Source organism: Camelus ferus, chromosome 21, assembly GCF_009834535.1.
Source record: "Camelus ferus isolate YT-003-E chromosome 21, BCGSAC_Cfer_1.0, whole genome shotgun sequence".
Lineage (NCBI taxonomy): Eukaryota > Metazoa > Chordata > Mammalia > Artiodactyla > Camelidae > Camelus > Camelus ferus.
The window spans coordinates 18,134,409-18,158,031 of NC_045716.1; the positions used below are offsets into that span (position 1 = coordinate 18,134,409).

At 41.8% G+C, this 23,623-nt stretch overlaps 1 protein-coding gene across 1 annotated transcript in view; it reads left to right on the forward strand.

Annotated features, from left to right (window-relative positions):
• The first annotated feature begins 17,927 nt into the window (after positions 1–17,927).
• The window catches only part of CD244 (CD244 molecule), a 29,306-nt gene continuing 23,610 nt past the window's right edge, over positions 17,928–23,623 (forward strand). The window contains 1 exon segment of the mRNA XM_014562214.2: positions 17,928–18,404. Within this exon segment, the coding sequence (XP_014417700.2) occupies positions 18,344–18,404 (61 nt within the window). The 5' untranslated portion in view covers positions 17,928–18,343.

Below are 23,623 nucleotides of genomic sequence, written 5' to 3' on the forward strand. Positions count from 1 at the left end.
ATTTCCAAGAGGTTGGCCCCATGCAGTTGAGGGCTACGTGGTAGGTCCACTTTAAGAATCACTCTCACGTTAGGTGCTCCTAGAACGCCCATTTTTTTGGAGCAGGGGTGGGCCACAACAGAAAGAAAACAGGAAATTATAAGCAGGATTTAAGTTGAGGACTTGTTTATTAATACATGTATTAATTTATAGAAAAAATGAAAAAAGCAAAGAAAACTACACTCTTTTACCAAGGCAGGGAACTTTTGGGAAGCTGGTACATTAATGGACTGTTGGTGGTGGTATAAATGGTTACAACCTTCTTTGGATGCATTACAGCAGCATATTTCAATGGTCATAAAATTGTTCACACCCTGAAGTTCATAATCCCTCTCATGGGAATCTGCCCTAAGGAAATAATTACACATAAACAAAGGTCATATATATATACACATATATGTGAAAGACGTTCATTGTAGCATGATTTGTAAGAGTGAAAAATTGGAAAGAAACCAAATTCATAACAATAAGCAAATTGTTATGTTAGAACACAAAGGCCAATGAAATATTATGCAGATATTAAAAATGATAATTATGAAAAACATGTAGAAACATGAAAAATTTTTATGATTTTTTTCAAATATACCTATTGAGAATGCAAAATAGCATCCATTATAATTGCATCTATGTGAAAAATAGCATACAGGTAAAAATTGGTAGATAATAAGAATGATTGACACAACATTGTAAAATGACTATAACTCAATTAAAAAAAAAAGGAATGACTACAGATACCAACTACTATATATAAAATAGATAAACAACAAGTTTATACTGTATAGCACAGGAAGCTCTGTTCAATATCTTGTAGTAACCTATGATGAAAAAGAGTATAAAAACAAACAGAAGTATGCATATGTATGTATGACTGAAACATGATGCTGTATATCAGAAATTGATACAACATTGTAAACTGACCATACTTCAGTTAAAAAAAATTATAAAAAAATGAATAAAAACAATTTTCTTAAGTTAATAAGGTGAAATTTTATTTCAAGTACATATTATATTGTATTTTAGAAATTTTATTTGAAGTACATATTATAGTTTTTTATATTAAAAAAGTGATCTGATTATTAGGACCATGTCAGTGGGCTCTGCCAAAATGTAATTTTTAAACAAAGTATGACTCATGCAACTATAAAGTGAACATGTGTCAAATATTTATTTAACTTGTTAATGAGGGAACTGGCAGATAGCAAAGCTGATTCAAAGAGCATTTGCAGAATACAGATATATATAGTTGTCAGGAAGGGTATCCTGGAATAAATCAACTAAACTAGAAACAAACTGAGGGATAAAACTTTGGGGTAATCTTTAATCATTTGTGATTTTTCTGGGCAAAACTTTACCAGTTAACATTTAACTTCAGAGTTTAGGCCCTTATTATTTGTAAATAGCAAATCAAAGGTATATACCTTAGAGCAACACTGTCCAATAGAAGCATAATGCAAGCTGCATATGTAATTTAAATTTTTCTATTAATCCTATTAAAAAACTAAAGGGAAAAAAACCCAAGTGAAATTGATTTTAATACATATCTCTATAGCCAAAATATTTGTCTATTCTGAACATTTGATATAATTGGTTCATTCATTCTGTAGCATATCTCAGTATTTGATTTTTTTAATCACCAAATAATATTCCATTTTATGGGTTTGCCATATTTTATTTATCCATTTATCAGTTGATGGACATTTCTTTTATTCCTCTAGTTTCTGTGTGTTGACTAAGAAACAGATATTATTCACGGTCACTTGTGGGGCTGCATTCAGCTGGGAACTCAGAGGGGCTCCTTAGTTCTCCTTGATTCCTGTCTCTCCATGCTGTGTGTCACCCTCCAAGGCTTCATCACATGGGCCCTCTCTCTCCAGTAGGATGACTTGGACTTCCTTATCCATGGAGGCTGAGTTCCAAGACAGCAAAGACAGAAGGTGCCACCTCTTAAGGGCTAGGCTACACCTACACAATTTCTCCTACATTCTGTTGGTCAAAGAAGGTGACAATTTCAACCCAGATTTAGAAAGAGGAGAAGTAGGTTTCACCCCTTGATGGGGGGAGTGATATGAGTGTAATCAGTGGGGAAGAAATGTGGGTAACATCTTTGGAGTCTGTCTACCACACCCACATTTACCAGTCTTTTTAAAATTAGGTAGGGCCATTTGACTAGTTGTAAACAATGGGCTGTTAGCAAAAGTGACATATTTCACTTCTAGGTGGAAGCAAAGAAAAGCCTGCAAGATGCTCCAGGTATATCATCCCTTCTGCAACTAACAAGGCCTCATGATGAAACTGCTGTGAGCTGCTCTGTGGATAACAGTTATTTTGCAGTCACCCAGACCTGCAGCAGACTTTGCACTAGTAAGCAATAAACCTCTGATGTGCTCAGCCACTGAGTTTAGAATCTGTTAGAGAAGTATGACTGAGCTGATTCTGATTAAAACACATGGCTTATGTCCTTACCTCACCCTTAAATCTAATACTGATGCTGCTTCTGCAGCTCTGACTCCTGGCTCCCTGCCTTATCCATTGAACCTGCCTTTGTGCTGTTGCTTCTGACTTCTCTGAGTAAACTTGCCTAATATAGCTGACCTTGGGACCTCCCACCTTTAGTGGCTGGTGTGCCTGAGAGATTGGCCTTGGATTGTCCCTGTGACCTGTTGTAGGATCATGGAGAACAGAAGGAGTTGTAGCGAAGTAATTGAAGGTCCTCGTGGCTTCAGTTTAGACATAATGGCAAAAACAAAACAAAACAAAACAAAACAACAACAACAAACCAAGCTATATACAAAGGGGAGCTGTCAAAAGTTTTTTAATTTGAAAAGTGATTGGGAAAAAAAGGTTTGAAGAATAATTTGCTGATGAAAGCATGATATATGGCTGTGATATTTGTGACTTACAATACAAATATATGTATTTGGTTTTCATCCCATTTCTGGCACAGAGCTCCTAAAACCCTATGAATTTCCTGAGTGATGAGAACAATAAAGGTGTCTTTTGTTATGTAAATAAGGTAAAATTTGGACCCCACCTAGGGATGGGGGCTAGTAACCTAAAGAACCAACACTATGATTAGAGGGTTGGAATTTTCAGTATCACCAACACTTAGGGAGGGGAGACAGGTTAGAGGTTGAAGCAACCAATGGCAAGTGATTTAATCAAGCAAGCCTATGTAATGAAGCTTCCATAAAAACCCAAAAGGAGAGGGTTCGGAGCCTCCAGGTTGGTGAACACCTAGAGATTTGAGGAGAGAGGCATCCTCAGAGAAGGCATAGAAGCTCTGCGCCCTTTCCCCACACTGTGCCCTATATAGTTATTCTGTCTGGCTCTTCTGAGTTATACCCTTTCATAATAAACTGATAGTCTAGTAAGTAAAATGTTTCTCTGAGTTCTGTAAACTGCTCTAGCAAATTAATCGAGCCCAAGGACGGGTCATTGGCCTCCTATCTACAGCCAGTAGATCAGAAGCACAAGCGACAATCTGGATTTGCAGGGTAGAGAGAGCCATCTTGTGAGTCCTTAACCTCCCAGCAGGTAGCATCAGAATTGAGTTGAATTATCAGACACACAGCTAATTTTGAAGAATTGCTTGGCCTTGAGGGGATAATCCCCCCCTAACCCCACAACTAGAATTGGGTCCAGAATGCTTAACGGCAGAAGGGTGAAGTTGAAGAAAGGGTGATCAGTTAGGGAAATGGTAGTGTAATTGTTAATGCCAAAGCCGGTAATTAAATTTATATAATATTTTATAGCTGAACTTTCACTTAGATCATTCCTTATTAATTCTCATAATTTTGTAAGGTAGCCATTGTTCTCTTTGCAGCTGGAAAATCAAGGCTTGGAGATATTGGTGATTTGCAGTTACTAACAGACAAAGCCAGTACTTTGATTTCATTTATCAATTCATGCAATCTTATTTAATTCAAATCCCTTTTTGGAATCCTGCTAGGTCAGTGCTTCCAAACCTTTGCATCCTGGCACACAGAGAAAAGGGTGACATCTGCATGGTATTACTGTGGGAGATGCTCCTTTAATTGTTGCCAATAAAGGACTCTCTTGGGGAGGGTGTTATGCCTCAAGTCTTTTGCTAAGATAATAACTGAATTGAGGAAGTATGCAGGGTAGCCATATAAAAAATGATCAAATATAATTTTAACTGGAGTAAACTTTTAAATGACTGTGACAACATGGTTTTGGCTTTTGTATTGCTATAAAAAGTTTGCAACCATCAGCATCTCCTGGGACAGCTGTAACCTGTTCATGCTCTACAGAGGGGCTGTGATACAGGAGCTGGGAAGCTCTGGGCAAGGCACTGCCTAGTAAGCTGAGAACACAGGGATGAAGGAGACTATTTGCCTGCAAGAATTAAGTCTAATAGGTGAAAATCAACAAAAAATTTATTATGGTGTAGTTTAATGAGTCTGATGACAGAAGTATATTTAGGGTGCACCAAACTCAGTCTGTGGGAGTGGGGTTATACTAACCATTCCTTTCTTTTCTTTTTCTTTTTCCTTTTCCGCATCTGGAGGTAGAAAGACACTCTCATCACCAGAGATGGGGAATTCAGAGCCAAGAAGTGTGTATAAATAAACCTTGTTACTTCTTTACTAATTTACTACCCACAGCCGAAACTGTGTAGATTCTTCACTAATTAAGCACCAAAAGCTAAGTTTCTTTGGCCTATAAGTTCCTCACAAATTTATCGTTTGTCTAAAAAGTATAAAAGCTGCCTACTTTGGCCACTTCGGAGGTCCCATTACTGAGACCTCTGTGCACACAAATTTGTATTTCCCTCTGATAATTTGCTTGTTTTGTGTCAATTTAATTATTAAACCAGCCAAAAGAATTCAAGAAGGATAGGGGGGAAATTTCCCTTTCCCTGACAGAAGCATTTATTTATTTAACATGAAATCATACAAAAAATTTATGTAAACACAAGTCCAAGTTAAGCCATAACACAGATAACAAAAGACAAAGTAAAAACAAAGAAAATCAATTGGTGACTTTATACATTGTACAGCAGAAGATCTTTTACAAAATACTCATCTTAGAGCAACAGAAGGCCAGTCATTAATATCTTAGCATCTCCTCCTGTTTTCTCCAATGCCCCCCATTAGTAAGGCTGGAAATTGTTTTGGTGATCACCACCCCCTTGAGATGCATTGCCATAAGGCCTCTATTGGCCGCTGTTGTCTGCATATCCATGTCCACATCCATACTTCACATAGTTATACCAAGTATGATCATATCTGCATAGCCGCTGTACTTTTGATCACCACCATGGGCTCCAATAAGGTTCTTAGACCTTATTCCGGGGTGTGTGTGTGTGCATTTGACTCAATTTTGGCACTCTCTGCCTAGAGACAGAAATCAGATTCTACAGGTAAAAGGTCCCACAAGACCACCCTGCAATTCAGACACGAGTTGAAAGCCCAGAGGTTCCCACAACCCCCTCCTCAGGTTCAATTAACTTGCCAGAGCAGCTCACAGAACTCAGAGAAACATTTTACTTACCAGATTACCAAGTTATTATAAGAGGATATTAAAGGATGTGAAACAACAGCCAGATGAACAGGTACATGGGGAAGAGGGTGCAGTTTCCATGCCCTCTTTAGGCACCGCTCTCCTCAATCTCCACTTGTTCATCAACTTAGAAGCTCTACAAATCCTGACCTTTGGGTTTTTATGAAAGTTTCATCACATAGTCACGATTGATCAAATCATTGGCCATTGATTGATTCAACCTCCAACCCCTCTTCCCTCCCTGGAGGCCAGGGGGTGGGACTGAAAGTTTTCATCCTCTAATTACGTGGTTGGTTCTCAACCAGCCCCCACCCTTGGGTGGGAGCACTTTCCCTGAAGCATTTTCAGGACCCGAGAATAAGGGACCAAATATTATTCCATTGCTCTTACTACTCAGGAAATTCCAAGGGCTTTGGGAGCTGTAAACCAAGAACTATGGATGAAGACCAAATATATATTGCCCCTTCCCTTTTAAAGCTTTGGCCTTCGTGGGGGACGTCTATAAATTTGCCATCCAGTTTGTGTTCTTTCACTCCCAATACCTTATGAACACTAGCCGCACAAATCCAAAACTTCGTGATCTTCTCTTGACTGGGTCTGTTTTAACTGTGCAGTCTACAGCTTCCCCAAGTGAGACAAATATTCAGTCAGCTCTTTCTTGCTTGGATCCCAGCTCAAGGCTCTAATAAATATTTTACTGTCATCCTGCTGATTCTTGCTTGTGTTGATCTTACATCCCTCTGCAAATTCCTCTGTGTTGCTGTACTTATTCATGTCCTCCATGGTGAAGGAGCTGGTGCAGCAGCAATGGTGGAGCGTTGCATGGAGCTGGATTTATAATGGCGCAAAAGAGTCCATCCCTTAATTTTCTGATGCTTTGACATCTTGGGGCCTTACTTATCCTGGAGGGACTGCCCCTTTCAAGGTTAGGTAATTCCTAGAGACAACTGTCTCAGGGATGCTCCTGAGTGAATGTGATCAGCAAAATGGAAAGAAGCTTATTTCGACTGGTTTTGAAATAATCTCGGTTGCTGAGAAAACATTGTTTCCCCTTTCCCTTCTAGGAATGGCAGCATCCCTGAGACAGCCAAAGCTATTGTCCTCACTCAGTGACTTTCTTTTTTTTTTTTTTTTTTAACTCTTTCTTTTTTTTTTCTTGGGGGTATGTGTGTGATTCAGTTTATTTGTCATTATTACTATTATTTTCAATAGAGGTACCGGGGACTGAACCCAGGACCTTGTATATACTAAACACTGTGCTCTACCACTGAGCTATGCCCTCGCCCCAGAATGACTTTCTTGTACCAGTACTATGGAGAATGAGAGTGTTGGACTGACAACAGCTTGGCAGTACCTATAGTCTATGATTTTGGTGATGCCCAGAAAACAGCATCTTATTACTCACCCCTTGGCCAGAGTGAGTTAATGCTCCTCCGAACTCACAATAGGAAAGATGATAAATTCAATTATGTTAGATAACAGTTATCTTCACTTACTACAGCCTGGCTGTCTTCTCTGAGTGCTATGTGTGTTGTCTCATTTAATCTGCATGACTCCACTTAATGTCTGAACTATTATTAGATCTATTTTACAGATTAGGAAACTGAAGCATTGCCAGGTTCAAGGACATGCCCAAGGTCACAAAGCATAACGTGGGAGAGTCAACATTTGGAATGAGGAAATTTGGCTCCAGACTTTTTACTCCCGGCAACCACACTATTAGCCCCTCGGTAACTTGTTAGGACCAGGGCAGAACGACCAACACGACGGTGAGACAGTTTTATTTCAATTGTGTTGGGTAACCATTGGTTTATTTTAGCAAATCCAAAGTCGAAGCATCATATCCTTCATGGAGGCTGAGCCTATGATATAAAATTTAAACCAGTCATTATTTGTGTTTGGGATTTGAGACTTTAAAGGAGAACGAGAAAATTGTGAAGAGAGCTGGAGGGAATATATCTGCTAACACAGCCGCTGCACCCTTGGAGGTGTTTGGTGGTGACTTTCTTGTGTGGCTGAGTTTCTTCTTACAAGCCTCTGGGGCCGTCTCTGAGGATAGGCTCTTGGTCTCTGAGGTAGGGAAAATGTCCCTCTTGGCCAGGTTTGAGTCCACAGAGGTGCTGGGCTTGACCAGTCAGGCTGGAGTGTTGGGTACAGAGAATGTTTCAGGTGACCTAAATGGACTACTTCTAACATGTTCCTTAATACTGTTTTCTGTCTCTTGTTTTCAAAGGAATTCACTGTGTATTTAATAATGAGAAAGCAGTCAGAGTCTGTGTACTGGAGTGAGTCACTGGGTGTGAAATGGAGCATGTGAGTCCTTGCGGGGCTCAGGGGAAAGTGCTTAGGGTCGTGTGTGTGTGTGTGTGTGTGGTATGACTATGGTGTGAGCGTGTGTATGTGTGTGGGAATGTGACCTTACCTTGCTGAGTCTCTGGGGCCAGAGCTATAGGACCCTCTGTCCAGGTGCAGACACTCCATACATTTGAGGACTGAATTGCAAGGGTTGGAGTTTCAAAAGCACCATTGTTGGATGCTTAGCCTTTGGGACAGAATGTTTAGTTGCCTGACTTGGGTGAAGCTTGTGTGCAGAAACATTCTGTGGAAGACTTTTGGAGCTGAGATGGCTTGAGAAACACAAGGTGTCATTTTCAACCAGAGGTTTAGCTTTTCAGAGCAAAACTCGACCTCCCTGCCCCTGGCCAGGGTTTGCACAGATATTGTGCAGAGCAAGGGCAGGGGGCGGTTATTGGAAGAATCCTGGACCATCCCTAGCCCTCACTAAGGCCACTCCTCTCCCCGCCACGGGTACTCTCTCTGGTCAGCGGTCACCCTGAGCACTGACGTCCGGGGCAGGAGGGCTGGGCTCCCACCGGCAGCAGCCTCGATGTCCTCTCTGGGACAGAGATCATTCGACTCCTGTTTTTTCTAGTCTCTGTGGGAAGTCTCCTGAACACAGACAGCTGGCTGGGATGTCTCTTCTTAATGAACAGAATACATAGGCGATGCATTTAGCATTTTCCCTACAACAGAACACAGAATGTCACCTTTATAACCTCCAATTTTAGTTACTTGATCAGCTATAAACATATCACCAAGCCAGTGCCGCATGTTTTAGTTATTTCCTGAGGCTAGAAAAAGGCTATGTAGACTCGTGCCCTGCCTGGTAAAGCCTTCAGCCTGAAAATGACCCCTTCTGCTTACATTTTTCGGTTAGAACAAGTCACATGGCCCTGTTTAACTTTACAGAGAAGAGGTGCAGTCTTCCTTGTGCCTCCAAAAACAAGAGAATTAATCACAGCCAACAACCCTAATGATTACCTGAAAAATTTTCTTATGAAGTGATATAAGTGATTATTTCCTTCTGGTAACAAACAGCAGAGATGCATGGGGGACAGATCAGCCTTCTCTCCCTCCCTCCCTTTTTCCATAATGCCTTGGACACTTACAAACCACTATACAACCCAAGAACTAGAATGTTATCAATAACTTATTTAAACCTATCCCTTGCTCCTTTACATTGTCATTGTCTGAATTTGTGTTTGTCATTCTGTTGTTTAGACTTACTCGGGCCAAAATCGTGGCCTGAGTTCGCCTCCTCTCGTGGGCACACTGAAATTACAACAGAGCAACTGTTGATGAGAAAGACTGAAATCTAGCAGAAAAGATCTACAACTAAAGACATAAAGAAGGAACCTCAAGGAGATGGGTAGAAGGGGGTGGAGTCTTGACAGAGTCAAGATTCATAGCCCTGGGTGGATGACCCCAAAATGGGAGCGTAATCACAATTGCAAACATTCTTCCCAAGGAACAAGTGGTCTGAACACCACATCAGGCTCCCCGGCCTGGGGTTCCTGCACTGGGAAGATGAGCTCCCAGAACATTTGACTTTGAAGACTAGCTGGACTTACTTTTGGGAGAGTCAGAGGACTGTGGGAAATAGAGACTCCACTCTTAAAAGATGTACATGTACCTTTTAAGGGACCCAGGGCAGAAGCAGTAATTTGAAAGGATCCTGGGTCAACCCACCTGCTGATCTTAGAGAGCCCTCTGAAGAGGCAGGAGGTAACTGGCGTTCACCCTGGGGACAGACACTGGCTATTTTTGGGAACTTGTTTTACCTCATGGACACTGGTGCTGGCAAGCATTGTTTTATAATCCTCCCTCTGGGTTATTAACCCCAGAACCTGCCCCACCTGCCAGCCTGTGAACTCGAATACTGTGATGCCTCAGGCCAATCAACTAGTGGGGCGCAGACACAGTCCTACCCACCAGCAAGCAGGCTGCCATAAGACCTCTGAGCTCACACCCATCCTGGGACATGGCCTGTCCACCAGAGGGCCCAGGACCGTGCCACACACACCAGTGTGCAGGCAGTAACCCCAGAGCCCCCAGAGCTCTGTAGCCAGAAATTGTAGGGTTTGGCCCTGCCTGCTGGTAGGCAAGAACTAGCCCCAAGGCCAGTTTCACATACTGATGGGCAGGCACCAGACCCAGGATCCTTTGGGCCCTGACCCCCCTTACCAGGGACACATCAGCCCAGGACCACTGCAGCCCTGCAGCCTGCCATGGCAGGACCCAACTGACCCACCAGAAGGCCAACACCAGCCCTGAGACACCTTGGCCCCTTAGTTGGGTCCCCTGGGATCCAGCCCCACTAACCAGCAGGCCAGCACCAGCTTTGAGACACCCTGGAATCTGCAGCTAACCATGCCAAGAACTGGACCCACCAACTACCTGCTGGCAGCCTCCATACAAGGCAGAGCCTGGGAACCAAATGGACTGTGGGCAAGCCAAGCCTACCAGATCACCTACAGTAGTCAGCTCACCACAAAAGAAGGGCCCACGTAGCCCACAGAGGGACACCCCTGGAACATATATCCCTGGTGACCAGAGGGGAGTGCACTGCTGGGACACATAGGACATCTTCTACAAAAGACCACTTCTCTAAGATTGGGAAACATAGCCAACCTACCAGATACACAGAAATAGAAGCAGCAAACTAGGCAAAATGAGGCAACAGAGGAACATGTTCCAGAAAAAGGAACAAGATAAAACCCCAGAAGAGGAACTAAGTGAAGTGGAGATAAGTAATCAACCCGATTAACTGCTCGAGCTAATGATTAGAAATATGATTAAAGAACTTGAGAGAAGAATGGATGGAAAGAATGAGCAGTTATAAGTTTTTAACAAAGAGTTAGAAAAATGTAAAGAAAAACCAAACAGAGATGAAGAATGCAATAACTGAAATGAAAAATACACTAGAAGGAATCAATAGTAGATCAGATAAGACAGAGGAATGGATCAGTGAGCTGGAAGACAGAGTAGAGGAAATCACTGAAACTGAACGGAGAAATGAATAAAAAGAAATGAGGACAGTTTAAGAGGCCTCTGGAACAACATCAAGCATACTAAAATTTATATTATAGTGGTCCCAGAAGAAGAGAGAGAGAAAGGGGCTAAGAACATACTTGAAGACATAATAGCTGAAAACTTCCCTAACCTGGGGAAGAAAGCAGTCATCCAGGTCCAGGAAGCACAGAGAATTCCAAACAGGATCAACCCAAAGAGGACCACAACAAGTTGCAATATAATTAAAGTGTCAAAATTAAAGATAAAGGGAGAATATTAAAAACAGCCAGGGAAAAGCAGGAAGTTTTGTACAAGAGAATTACCATAAGGCTATCAGCTGACTTTTCAGCAGAAACTCTGCAGGCTAGAAGGGGATGGCAGATATATTGGAAGTGACGACAGGGAAAAACCTACAACCAAACATACTGTATCTGGCAGAGCTTTCATTCAGGTTTGATAGAGATATCAAAATTTTTAGAGACAAGCAATAGCTAAGAGAGTTTAGCACCACCAAACCAACTTTACAAGAAGTGTTAAAGAGACTTCTCTAAGTGACAATGGAAAGGTCACAACTAGAAACGTGAAAATTATGAAAGGTAAAATTTCATTGGTAAAGGCAAATATACAGTAAAGGTAGTAAATAAACCATGTACAAAACTACTAGGAAGGTTACAAGACAAAAGTAGTAAAATTATCTATACATTTGCAATAAGTAAAGAATACACAAAAGAAAAATATGTAAAAGGTGAGGTCGAAAACAGTAATCATGGTGGGAAGGGGAGTAAAAATTCAAGGTTGTTAGAATTCCTTTTGAAATTAAGAGAGCAGCAACTTTAAATAATCATATATATAGCTATAGATAAACCTCACGGTAACCACAAGCCAAAAATCTATAATAGATACACACACAAAAAAGAGAAAGAAATGCAAACATAACAGACATAAGGGGAGAAATTGACAGTAGTCATTCTGTTGTTTAAAATACAGTTAACAATCACACACACATACTGGCAATCACATCTATGTCTGAATGAAACATTGTTTAATTTGTATTTAGACTATAAAAATCCTATTATATTATATGTTGTTTTTTGGGGACACAATTTTTCCTATATTATGTAACTATGATTCTTCTATATTGCTGCACATTTATTCATTTATATTCAATGCTATTGATATTCCATTGTGTGAATATACCACATTTATATTTCTATTGCCCCTTTTTTGAGCATTTGTTTTGTTATTCCAATTAAAAGGAACACTGCTAGGAACATTGTTGTATGCATTTCCGGGTATCTATGTGCTAAAGTTCTCTTGAGGATATGACTAAAATTCAAATTTCTGAATCATTAGAGTTTATGAATATTCCATTTTACAAGGTAGTATCACTCCCCACCCCCTCCCATTTGTACCAGTTTATACTCCCACCTGCAATATATAACAGTTATAATCAATACATGTCTTCTTCAATATTTGGTATTATCAACCTTTCTTTTTGTTAATTAAATGTTCATAATTTGCATTTCCCCATTTCTAGTGAGGTTAAATATCTCTTCATATGTTTGCTGGCCATATGAGTTTTCTACAAGATGCTTGTATATATATTTTGCACAATTTTCTATTTGATTATCTTTCTCTTATCTTCTTATTGATTAATAAAATTTCCTTATATATTATTATTTTTTTTTTTGTGGGGGGAGGTAATTAGGTTTGTTTATTTATTTATTTGATGGAGGTACTGGGGATTGAACCCAGGACCTCGTGCATGCCAAGCATACACTCTACCACTGAACTATAACCCACCCCCACATATTAGTATTAACTGATATAAATCCTTTGTTGGTTATATGTGTTGCTAATATGCTCTCTCAATGCGTATCTTTTACTTTTACTTTACTCATGGTATCTTTTGAGGAACAGAAGTTCTCAAATGATTACCATAGAGCTAGGAAATAAGAAAGGTGTTATAGTCTATATTAGTTACGGTTATTTCCTGTGCTAGGGTCTTTTGCTGCGGACAACTGAGCTTTACTATGAAGAATTCTCACTGTCAGACCAGTTCACTCCACATTCCTCAGGATTTTGATGATTCAGAGGAAACAAGGTTGGGTAAAACTGTTGGTAATTAATACGCCAAATTCACCTACAGAATGCTTGGGATCTTCTTGGGATCACAGGGAAGTTGAGGAGAGTGAAAGGATGACAATCTCTCTTGCTGACATTATCTTGAAATTACAAGGAAGTGAACAACTGTAGGCTCCTACAGCATGTTTCCAGAAGAATGGGGAAAACAGCTCTCCAAGACTAAGCTTCCATGACTCTCCTGCATGATTTCTCTGCACTGCGCCCTCCGGGCAGAACCCAACAGCTTTCATGCTCCAGGAGGCAAATATACAACTGAATCTTGGAAAGTCACTAATGGTTGAAATGACAGAAAAACGGGAAATTTCATTGTCTTGTATTAAACATTACGTATGGGTCATGTTATCTCATTGATAGTATCTAAAGATTCAGGCTGGTGGAATTACAACTTGTTCCTCCTCTCACAAGCGGGGTGGAAGTTTTAAGTAATTAAAACACGTGCTCAGGAGACTGTTTTGGAAAGAAAAATGTATGTTGAGTCACTATATATATACGTGTATACATACATACGTATACACACACATATCTATACACAAAAAAGAATGTAAGATACATGACTACCATACTAAGAAAAAAATGTGTAGGCAGAATTGGCAACTGAACTGTAGATTTTTAAAGATCTGACAAACTAAGAGCAAAAAGGAGAACAGGGTAGGAGGAGCCAAAGCATTTAGAAAATATAAATAGGCTAGATGTGAAAGATAAAATGGTATTTTTCAGACTTGAGGAAGTGAGTCAGAGTAAAATTTCTGAAGTCCAAGACCCAAAAGTTGCTCTTTGATATAGGCTGGGAAGAATTACTAGAATTAAGACACAAGGCAACAAAAGTGTCTGCTAAGGAATTATACCTCTGAAATGATGCCTCAGAAGCATCATTTGGAATGAGACCAATGTGCTTTTGGACATTAATTGGTGTATCTAACTGCCTGTGCTTGTGCCGGATTGCCCTGACTGGGATGGAAGACAGAGAACTATCAGATAAGAGAGGGGAGATGCTGGAGGTCAAAGCATGTGATCTCCAAGTCTCTACCCTCCCAGGAAGAAAGCACACAGATGTGCTCAGGAACACCAGCAGAGGCTGCTGGAACAGGGTCTGTCAGAAAGACTGGGAGAACTTCACATGAACGTTATGTAGGGAGGTGGGCTGGGGGAATAAAAAGGGGAACTCTTGGGGGACGGGAAATCCGATCTAGACTCTTCAGTTTTTGTGGTCTAATGAGTGGGTATGTGGACATGTGTAACCCCTGTGGTAGACGGAACTGCACGAAGAACCAGGGAATCTGTTAGCCCCGATATGGATTATACATGACAGACAAACAACAATGTGAAAAAAAGAAAATCTTCCAGAATAAAGTTTGCCATGTAAAAAAATTCATTTATGCATTATGCTGTGCACCAGAAATTGGCACAGCATTGTAAACTGACTATACTTCAATAAGAAAAAAAAAGAATGTTCATATCTTTAAAATGACTAGATAGCTTGGTCGTGCATTTCTGACTGCAACATGAAACTCAGATTACATGCACTTGTTTTCAGAGGTGCCAATGTAAAAAATTAAAGGGAACACTGGCTTCCACAAATTATCATTAAAATCTCAATTTTGATCTTTTAAATTTATAATTCACAGAGTAGGTATAATTCACAAATGAAGTGGCAGGACATCTAGAGTCATTATGTATTCTTTTCCATTTTTGCAAAACACTGATATATTAATATGTCAAATGTAACAATTTAAGTATATAAATTGATGCTAAATCAGATTTTGACTTATACTGTGTAGTTGACTCTTGAACAATGTTGACTCTGACACTCCCCACCCCACTGCAGTTCAAAATCTGAGTATAACTTTATAGGCGGCCCTTCATATAAGCAGTTCTGTATCTGTGGATTCAACCAGCCGCAGATCCCATGGTACTCGAGAACCTATTTAGTGAAAAAAAACTGTGTATAAGTGGGCCATGTGTTGTTTGAATCATCTCTACATTAAAAGACACTAATGTAGACATTTTTATAGAAAGACAAATTTGTACTTAATTATCTTTAAATCGTGTAAGGCAATCCATTGATGTATTTCTCCTGCAATTTGGGAAAACTTTCTTCATTTCTCATGTGGGAACATCTTGTTCCAGCACAAAGAAGCAACGATTGATCTCCATTTCCTACACCATACTGTTGGTGTCAGGGAGACAGCCTCCAATTCTCTGCATTGGGATAGCTGTTTCTCTGTGCTGAAGCTGGAATTGCAAGTTCCTTGTTCAAATTCTGAGATGACTCCTAATGTGCATTGCACTCTTTAGCTCCTGGGTCCTTGACTCAGATGCAGGTCCACCAGGTTATTTTGTGTCCTGTGTATTCCCACCTTCTTTATAGGAATATCGCATTCTTCCCATTTAATCTGAACCTGAAAGCTATCACAGCCAATAAACAACTGGCTGATTCTCTTCTGGTAAGTGAAAGTTCAAGAGAGATAAAAACACATAGAAGGGGAAGCAATTTTCTAGTCTTTCTGAGAAAGACAGAAAAAGGCGTAGAATAATGGCTGTGCTTGTTAAAAACCCAGCCATGATTTCATTCCAGGAGGAACCCAGACCATATTCAGATGGTTGGGAAATAAAAGCACTTGAGTTCTTATTTAGTGTCTGCTTCTTTCTTTTTCTCGTACAGCTTCTTTTTCATTAAAATTTTTTTGTTTGTTTTGGTGGGGAGGTAATTTGGTTTATTTATTTGTTTGTTTGTTTGTTTGTTTATTTTAGTGGAGGTACTGGGGATTGAACCCAGTATGTCATGCATGCTAAGCATGTGCTCTATCACTGAGCTTTACCCACCCGCCTCATACAGTTTGCTATAAGGAAGAACCTTGCTTACTTTTGGGCATTTGTGAAAGTATCTTCATGCATTAATGAGAGTATTTCTGTTGGATAAATTCAAAGAGGGCTATTGCCAGGTGAAAGGGCATATGTATTTAACATGTTAATAATTAGTGTTAAATTGCCTTCTAGTAAATTATCAAAACTGAAGGTGGTTTTAGGAACTCCAAACTTACAGTGGTCTTGGGGACTTGTCAACTTTGTGGCTGGGGTATACTAGAATGACCTTCACTCAGTGAAACATGGTAAAAGTATGATTTGAGAAAAAGAAGGATGAGAGGATGGGCGTTGATGAAACTTTAATTCTTGGGTGGCCACTGACCTTTAAATGTCACAGACTTACAAAGACCTGAGGAATATGCATCGGAGTTGGGAATATAGGAGTTTCTGTGTTTATGTGGACTCTGGAATCTTGGGTCTTCATGCAAAAGTGGCTGAATTACATAGAAGGGCTGTCTGTATGTGGATCCTGAAGGGCAAGATATAAACTCCATGAAGGCAGGGACCATGGTGATGTAGTTTACCAGTATATCTCAAAGGGAAAGGAAATGATTTCTCTGGGGAATTCATCATTCCTTCAGTACGCAACAATCTATAATCAACTATTAAGAGCCAGGCCCTGGCCCAGGCTCTGGAAACACTAAGAGAGGAGAGCAAAGCCTTCATCATGTAGAAGAGCTCAGAGTCAGGCAGGGCTGTGTGTGGAACAAACAGCAGTATCATAGGGTAGAGTATGGTAAGGACCACAGGACACAAAACTGTCTACCTGCTCCCAGCTTAGTTTCCAGGGGATGGTAAGACACCCACAAGACTGGTGGGAAGAGGATGGCACTGGTGCTGGGTTTGGGCTCAGTGAACCAGATTCCTAATTCATGTTGTCCATTCGTTGCTTTGAACAGCTGGACTTTGTCCTCCATCTTTCACGGGAGGAAATGCACCCTTCCTGATTGCATCATGCTGTAACTCATCATTTCTCAACTGGTCAAGTACCACTTCACAATCTCATCAAGCACATGACCAGATTAATTATGAGGAAACTTTCCAGGGCTGAGGGTTGCCCCTTGGGTGGAGACAAAGGGGAGGAGAGCTGATAACCATTAGGTCAGCTGGAAAAATCTGTATAGGTCTACGTTTTTAAAAAAACTAACAAAACTGTATCTTTGTCCAGAGTTCTTTACATGCATACTCTTAGGTACGGTTTTTAATTTGATTCTGAAGACAACCTTGTGAGGGATGGGAGCCAAGTGTTGTTGACCCCTACAGTTTCAAAAATTAGCATGGTCAGGGCCACGCGGGTTGTGAGCTGCTGGGCTGGAACTCAGTCTACATCTTCAGCTCCGAACCCAGTGTTTGATTCAGAGTATCGTTGCTGCCTCTCAGTCTGCTTCCCCTCAGCCCAGCTTCAGACAGGGTGACTGGGAATGGATCAAAAGATGGAAAAGGAGAAGCAGGACTGAACTGAAGGGAACTGAAAGTATTTTCTGCAAAGGGGAAAGCAGAAGAAAGAAAAAGGCATGGAACTCTGGAGTGTAGCCTCAAAGCAACTGCATTCTGGGGAAGGTGAGATGCCTTCACCCCTCCCTGGGGGTGTGAAGAGGATCCAGCTCTGCCTGGCCTTGCTGGAGGGTGGAATCAAAGTGTGTGTTGGGGGTGGAGGGCAGCAAAAATAGGTCTACATCCTGTCTGGGTGAGAGAAGCTGAGAGAAGGAAGAAAGAACAATTATGGGAAAGTAGAAAAAGAAGAAGGGAGGAAACATAGAAGTACAGATAGGAAACTAGAGCAAAAGCAAATTTTTATGAAAAAAATTTAATTTGCACGTGCTTAAACTTTGATATCAACTGGCAGGGAATCCCCAGGCCTGGTAGATTTTTCTTGTGCCCGCTGCTTGTCTCCTGCAACATTTCACTAACTTATCTGGGGTTCCACTTCTCAGACTGTATTCTTCACAAGCCCTCTCCCCTCCACCTTCTCGATGTCTGTTGGGATGGAACAGGCTCAGAAAATGGCTGTTAGGCTTCCCTGGAGTCCTCTTCATCTTGCCCATAAGACGCAGAGAATTGGAAAATTGCTTGGGCATCTGCTGTTTTGAACAAAGCAGCTGGACTGGGGTAGAGCTCAGGACAAGATTTTGAAGCTGGTTCTGAGTCACTGTGAACTCTGAGCACCCGCCCACGATGCAATCTTCACAAGTTTAGCTTGTGGGAACTGTCAGACCAGGTCCAGGGACTGGGGCTTCCTCCAGGCCTTGTTAGCATTCAGTTGATGAGAACAGCCTCAAGTTGAGGAAACTGTGGCTGGAGCCCGATAGCGAGGCAGTTCTGCTCCGTGTCACCCTCCGGCTGATGGGCGGCTGCTGAGCCTGTGTGGGGCAGAGCGTCTGCAGGGAGAGGAGCCGGCCTGACTCCCAGTCTTGCAGGGATGTTGGGGCAAGCGCTCGCCCTCACACTCCTCCTGCTCATCACGGGGCACCAGGGCCAAGGTAAGGAGGCCCAGCCTGGCAGGGATGGGGCTGGCATGGACAAGGGGCCGTGGCCCTCAGGGAAATCAGAATCCAGAGCTTCTGGATTGTGCTGCTTACGTGGTCACCTGGACCCGTGACTCTGAGCAGCTCCCCACAGCTCTGGACAGGCTGGGTCAGACAGCAAAGGCTGGCAGTGGGTTGGGAGGTCCTTGAGCAGTACATCTGGCCAAGCCATCAGCAATCCAGGCCGCCTCGGACAAGGCGAGTCCTTCCCACTGGCTTCAATTTTCCTTTCTGTATAGTGGGGAGAAAGTGTCCTCCTTGCTGGCTGTAAGAAGGACAAATAAAATATCCTCTGATTTGGCGCGATTACCAGCAGAGAGGAGAAATGGCCCTTGAGCTTGGGTTTCTCCAAGGAAGTCAGGTGGTTCTGGAGCTCAGGGACTGACAGATTGTTTCCTGAGGCAGGAAAACTGGCAGGAGGTGGGTGGTGGTGGAGAGGTGGTGATGAGGAGGTGGGGATTTGGGGAGGAGAGATGGAGAGCTGGGGGAAGGGGCAGGGAATGGTGTGAGGCCAAGGCCAGAACAGGGGCTTTACCTGCATGGCCTGGTGCCTCATCCCCCAGCTCCTACAGCAGCTCAGGGGCTGTGGGAACCTGAGAATTATTAGGGAAATGTTGGCTGGGGCAGGGGGCAGGGAAGGGAAGAGAAGGAGACAAAATTAGGAAGCTTCACAGCAAACTGGAAACTGTCAGGTGGGCCCCAAGCTGTCTAATGCTTACTGGGGCGGGTGGAGTTGGGTGGGTGGGGAATCTCAGCTGAGGGCTGCTCCCCTCTCCCTCCAACCCTGAGTCTAGTATGCTCTGAGATGTGGAGCCTGCATTTTAGATCAGCGACTCACTGAGGGGCATCATGGGTAGGGGTGGAGTGAGACCACGCTTGGGCACAAAGGGAGGAGACAAGGCACAGGGCAGTGTTTGTCCAGGGCCCGTTAGAAGCCATCCCTGGGTACTCAGTTTCATTACCGAGCCCCTGAGCACTTGGGTCCTTCAAGAAGAACATTCTAGGCTCTGGTATTTGTAACGAGTATCAACTGGCAGGGAATCCAGAGGAGGGCAGGTGTGATGAGGAATGGGGTGGGGAGCAGTGAGAGAAGTCTGGAGTCTGGGGCTCTTGTATGTGGGCTCGGGGGACCCAAAGACCGAGGATTCTAGGCAAGAGAGCTAGGTTGGAACCTGGGCTAAGTAGCCTCAAAAGCCGAGGAAGGACCCACAGGGTTTGATGCCTGGCTTTGGGGGTAGGAGTGACAGAGGGCTGAGGCTGAGTCTGAGACCATGACCCTGTGTGGTAGGGGGACGATGCTCCCTGCATCCTGGTTCCCAGGTCGGTGGCACTGTCTCTGGGCATGACTGTGCTGAACCCCTTGCAGGGTGATCCAAGCGAGTGATTCTTCGAGCACAGGGAGGAAAAGATTTTGATCTCAGGGAGCTTCTCTTTCTTGCTCTGCCTTGTGTCTGTGGGGACCTGCCAAGTGTAAACTGACTGAAACTGCTCTGCTTATTTGTTTCAATTTTTAAACTTTTTAGTTTAAAATAATTTTGAGGTTCCAGGAAAGTTGCTAAATAGTACAAAGACCTTTTATATTTCCTTCACTTAGATTCACCAGTTGTTAACATTTTCTCACTTTTGCTGTATTTGTCTTTCTCTCCGAATATATGTATGTGCATATGAATATACAATAATAATTATTTTTGTGGAATATTTGAGAGTAAGTTGCAGACATCATGCTTCTTTATTCTTAACTATTTTAGCACATATCTTCTAATAACAAGGATATTCCCATATCATATGATATCATATCATATCACATCATATCATAGCATATGTCACATCACATCACATCATATGTATCACATCACATCATATCAGCACAATTACCAAACTTAGTAAATTTAGTGTTGATACAATCAAATATATATAGTCCATGTTTAAATATTACCAACTATACCAAAAATGTGTTCTGTGGCATCTTTTTTCCCATCCAGAATCCAATCAGGATTACATGTTACATTCAGTTGTTACGTCTTTTTGTCATCTTTAATTTACAAATATTCCCCAACCTTTCTTCATCTTCCTTGACATTGACATTTTTGGAGTACAAGTCACTTGTTTTCTAGAGGGCCCCTCCATCTGGGTTTGTTTGATGTTTTGTCGCGAGACTCACGTCATGAATTTTTGGCAGGAACACTGCAAAAGCGATGCCTAGTCTTGTTCAGCACATCCTATCAGGAGACATGATGACAGTGAAACATTTTTTCTAAGACACAGTTTATTGAAGAATTCAATATGCATAATATGTATGTAAGAAGCTCATAACACTCTTGGGCTTTGCAAAGTCTTCCAAAGGCTTCTCACTTCAGGTAGAGCAAAAGCTGTACATTTTACAATGGCCCCCTGATCTGGCCTCCCTGAACACTGCTCCTTCCTCTCTGCTTTTCTCACTGTATTTCAGCCACATGTCCTCATGCACATTCCCCTTCGGGGCTTTGTACTGTTTCTTCCACCTGCTCCACCCTCATTTGCCATGAGGCTTGCTTCCTTATTCTGCTTAAATGCCACTTCTGCAGTGATGTCTTCCTCACTAAAAATGTCAACCTTCCCTCCTGCAACTAACCCTCTTCACTTTTTTTTTCTCTGTAGTGCTCATCTCCATTTTACATACTATGTGTTTACTTATTTGTCTTATTTTCTGTCTCCTATGCTCCTCTTTTCCACACTAGAATGCAAGATCCTTGAGGCCAGGGCTTTTGTTTGCTTTGTTCATTGCTGTACTTCAGCACCCAGAATAGGATGTGGCACAAGTAGACCCTCAATACATGTTCATTGAATGAACAAATGAATGAGTGAATATTTTAAATAATCCCAGGAATAAAGTGAGTTTATCTGCCTACTGGAAAGTTTCATTGGGAAAAGCTGTTCTAGATTTTAAATCATGTACCAACTACCTCTGTGGTCTCGAGGAAGTTAACTAACCTCTTACGTTTCAGTTTTTCATCCATAAAATGAAGTTAACGGTGCTGCCTGCTTCACAGGGGATGTATGAGGATTAGGTGAGATATAGTATATAAAGTGCATAGGAAAGTGTTGAGCTATAACAAGTCCTCCAAAATGAATGCTCATGTTATTCAGCTCTTTGGAGGCCGAGCATATATTTCACTTAGTTTTGTAATCAGAGTCAAGAAGAGAGACTATTCAGTAATCTTTTGTTGACGTTAATTGATTAGAAAGTGAGTTAAAGAATCTTGAGATAAGATGACAGATTTTTTTAAAAATTCCTTTTTTAAAAAATTATTATTTTGGGGAGGGGAAGGTAATTAGGTTTACTTATGTATTTACGTATTTGTTTATTTTAATGGAGGTACTGGGGTTTGAACTCAGGACCTTGTGCATGCTAAGCATGCATTCTACCACTGAGCTATACCCTCCCCCCACAGGATGATAAAGTTTTAATGTGTGACTCTTTTCTGAGGGTTTCTCATGTTCACAACCAGGATCCTAGGGAGACTTCGACATTTTTAACTTAAAGGAACATGTTGTCAAGACATCTAATTACATGATTACATTGTATTGTAAAATATTCTAATTGTTTTCACAATAGCATCTCCCCCCATTCCCACTTCTTCTCTGGATACATTTTGAGCAGCTTTGTGCCAGGCACTGGGCTGGGTACTGAGGATTCCGCGGTGAATAAGTACACAGCCCTTTGTTCGCAGAGTCTACATCTATCGTACGAATCAGTATGTAATTGCAGCCGTGATTATTGCACAACAGAGCGCCCAACACGGTAGGTGCTCAAAACGTATTAGTTGAGTGAATAAATGATTTATTTTCAAGTGTCTTAGATGCTGATTGGGATGATTTGGGGACCATATGTGTTGGGGAGCAGGGACTTTCACATTACTGTCCACAGGGGTGGGCCTGGGTCCTGAAGTTCATTTGGACCCTAAATTCAGGTTTTGGCTGTGCATTCTGAGGAAACCCCAAAGGATACACTGGAGACTGTGAATGCCCAGGGGCTTCGAGGCCTGGGATGAGACGTGCTGGGGTGGGGGAAAAAGGGCAGGGACAGCATCTCACAGGTTATCTCTGAAAGTTGCTGGCTGTTCATATAGGTAGTGTTGAAACTTTCACTTTTCAGGAAGGATTCTCTGATTGCAACTCCTCTGGCTGGGATTCAGACAAGTTCTAAGAAAGCTGGACTCATTTTTGCCTGTCTTCTCATTGGACTTACCATCCAACAAAGTGTGAATAGTGAAGTAACTGGGCACAGGAGAGAGACTGGGACTCAGAGAACTCAGGGTTGCAGCACCATCCTGGAGGAAACCAGTTTTATAAAAATTCCCCTAGAGATAGCTGGGCCATTGTCTTCATGACAGGTGTACAAAAAAGTGCACAAAATTATAAATGTACATATAAATGAGTTATTGTTAAGTGAATATACCCTTGTACCTACCACGTGTTCTCTCTGTTACCTTCTCCCTCTCCCACAAATATAATCACCCTTCTGACTTCTAACATCATAGGTTAGTTTTGCCTGTATATAAATGGAATCATAAGGTATACTCTTGTATTTGGCTTCTTTTGCTCAACATCTGATGAGATTCATCTCTGTTATCACTTGTAGCAGGTCATTTTCATGACTGTATAGTAGTTCATTGGATGACTATACAGTAGTTTATTCATCTATTCTGCTATTGATGAACCTTTGGATTGTTTCCAGGGTGTTTTTTCCCCTATTACAATAATGCTGCTGTGAGCCTTTTTGTTCACGCATGTCTGTTAGGTGTATCCCTAGGGGTAGGGTCACTGAGTATGTACATATGCCTCTAGCAGATGCTCCCAACTATTTTCCAAAGTGGTTGAACCAAGCAGTGCATGAGAGTTCCAAGTTGCTTCAGGGTCACTGGTTTTGCATTCTGAGGGCCTGCAAATGGGAAATGAAAACACAAAGATGTGGAGCCTGTAAGGTGAAAGTCGAAGCCAAGGGAACCACATCTCTGCAGCTTCCCTGGTAGTCTGCACGAAAATCTTACATGAGCGTCATTTCTGGGAAATGAATTAAATTCATTAATAAATCAGTTGAACACTTCATGAAACCCTTACTGTGTTTCAAGAACTATGCAAAATTTTGCGGGGAAAACAGAGATGAAACAGACATTGATTCCATCCTTAAGAAT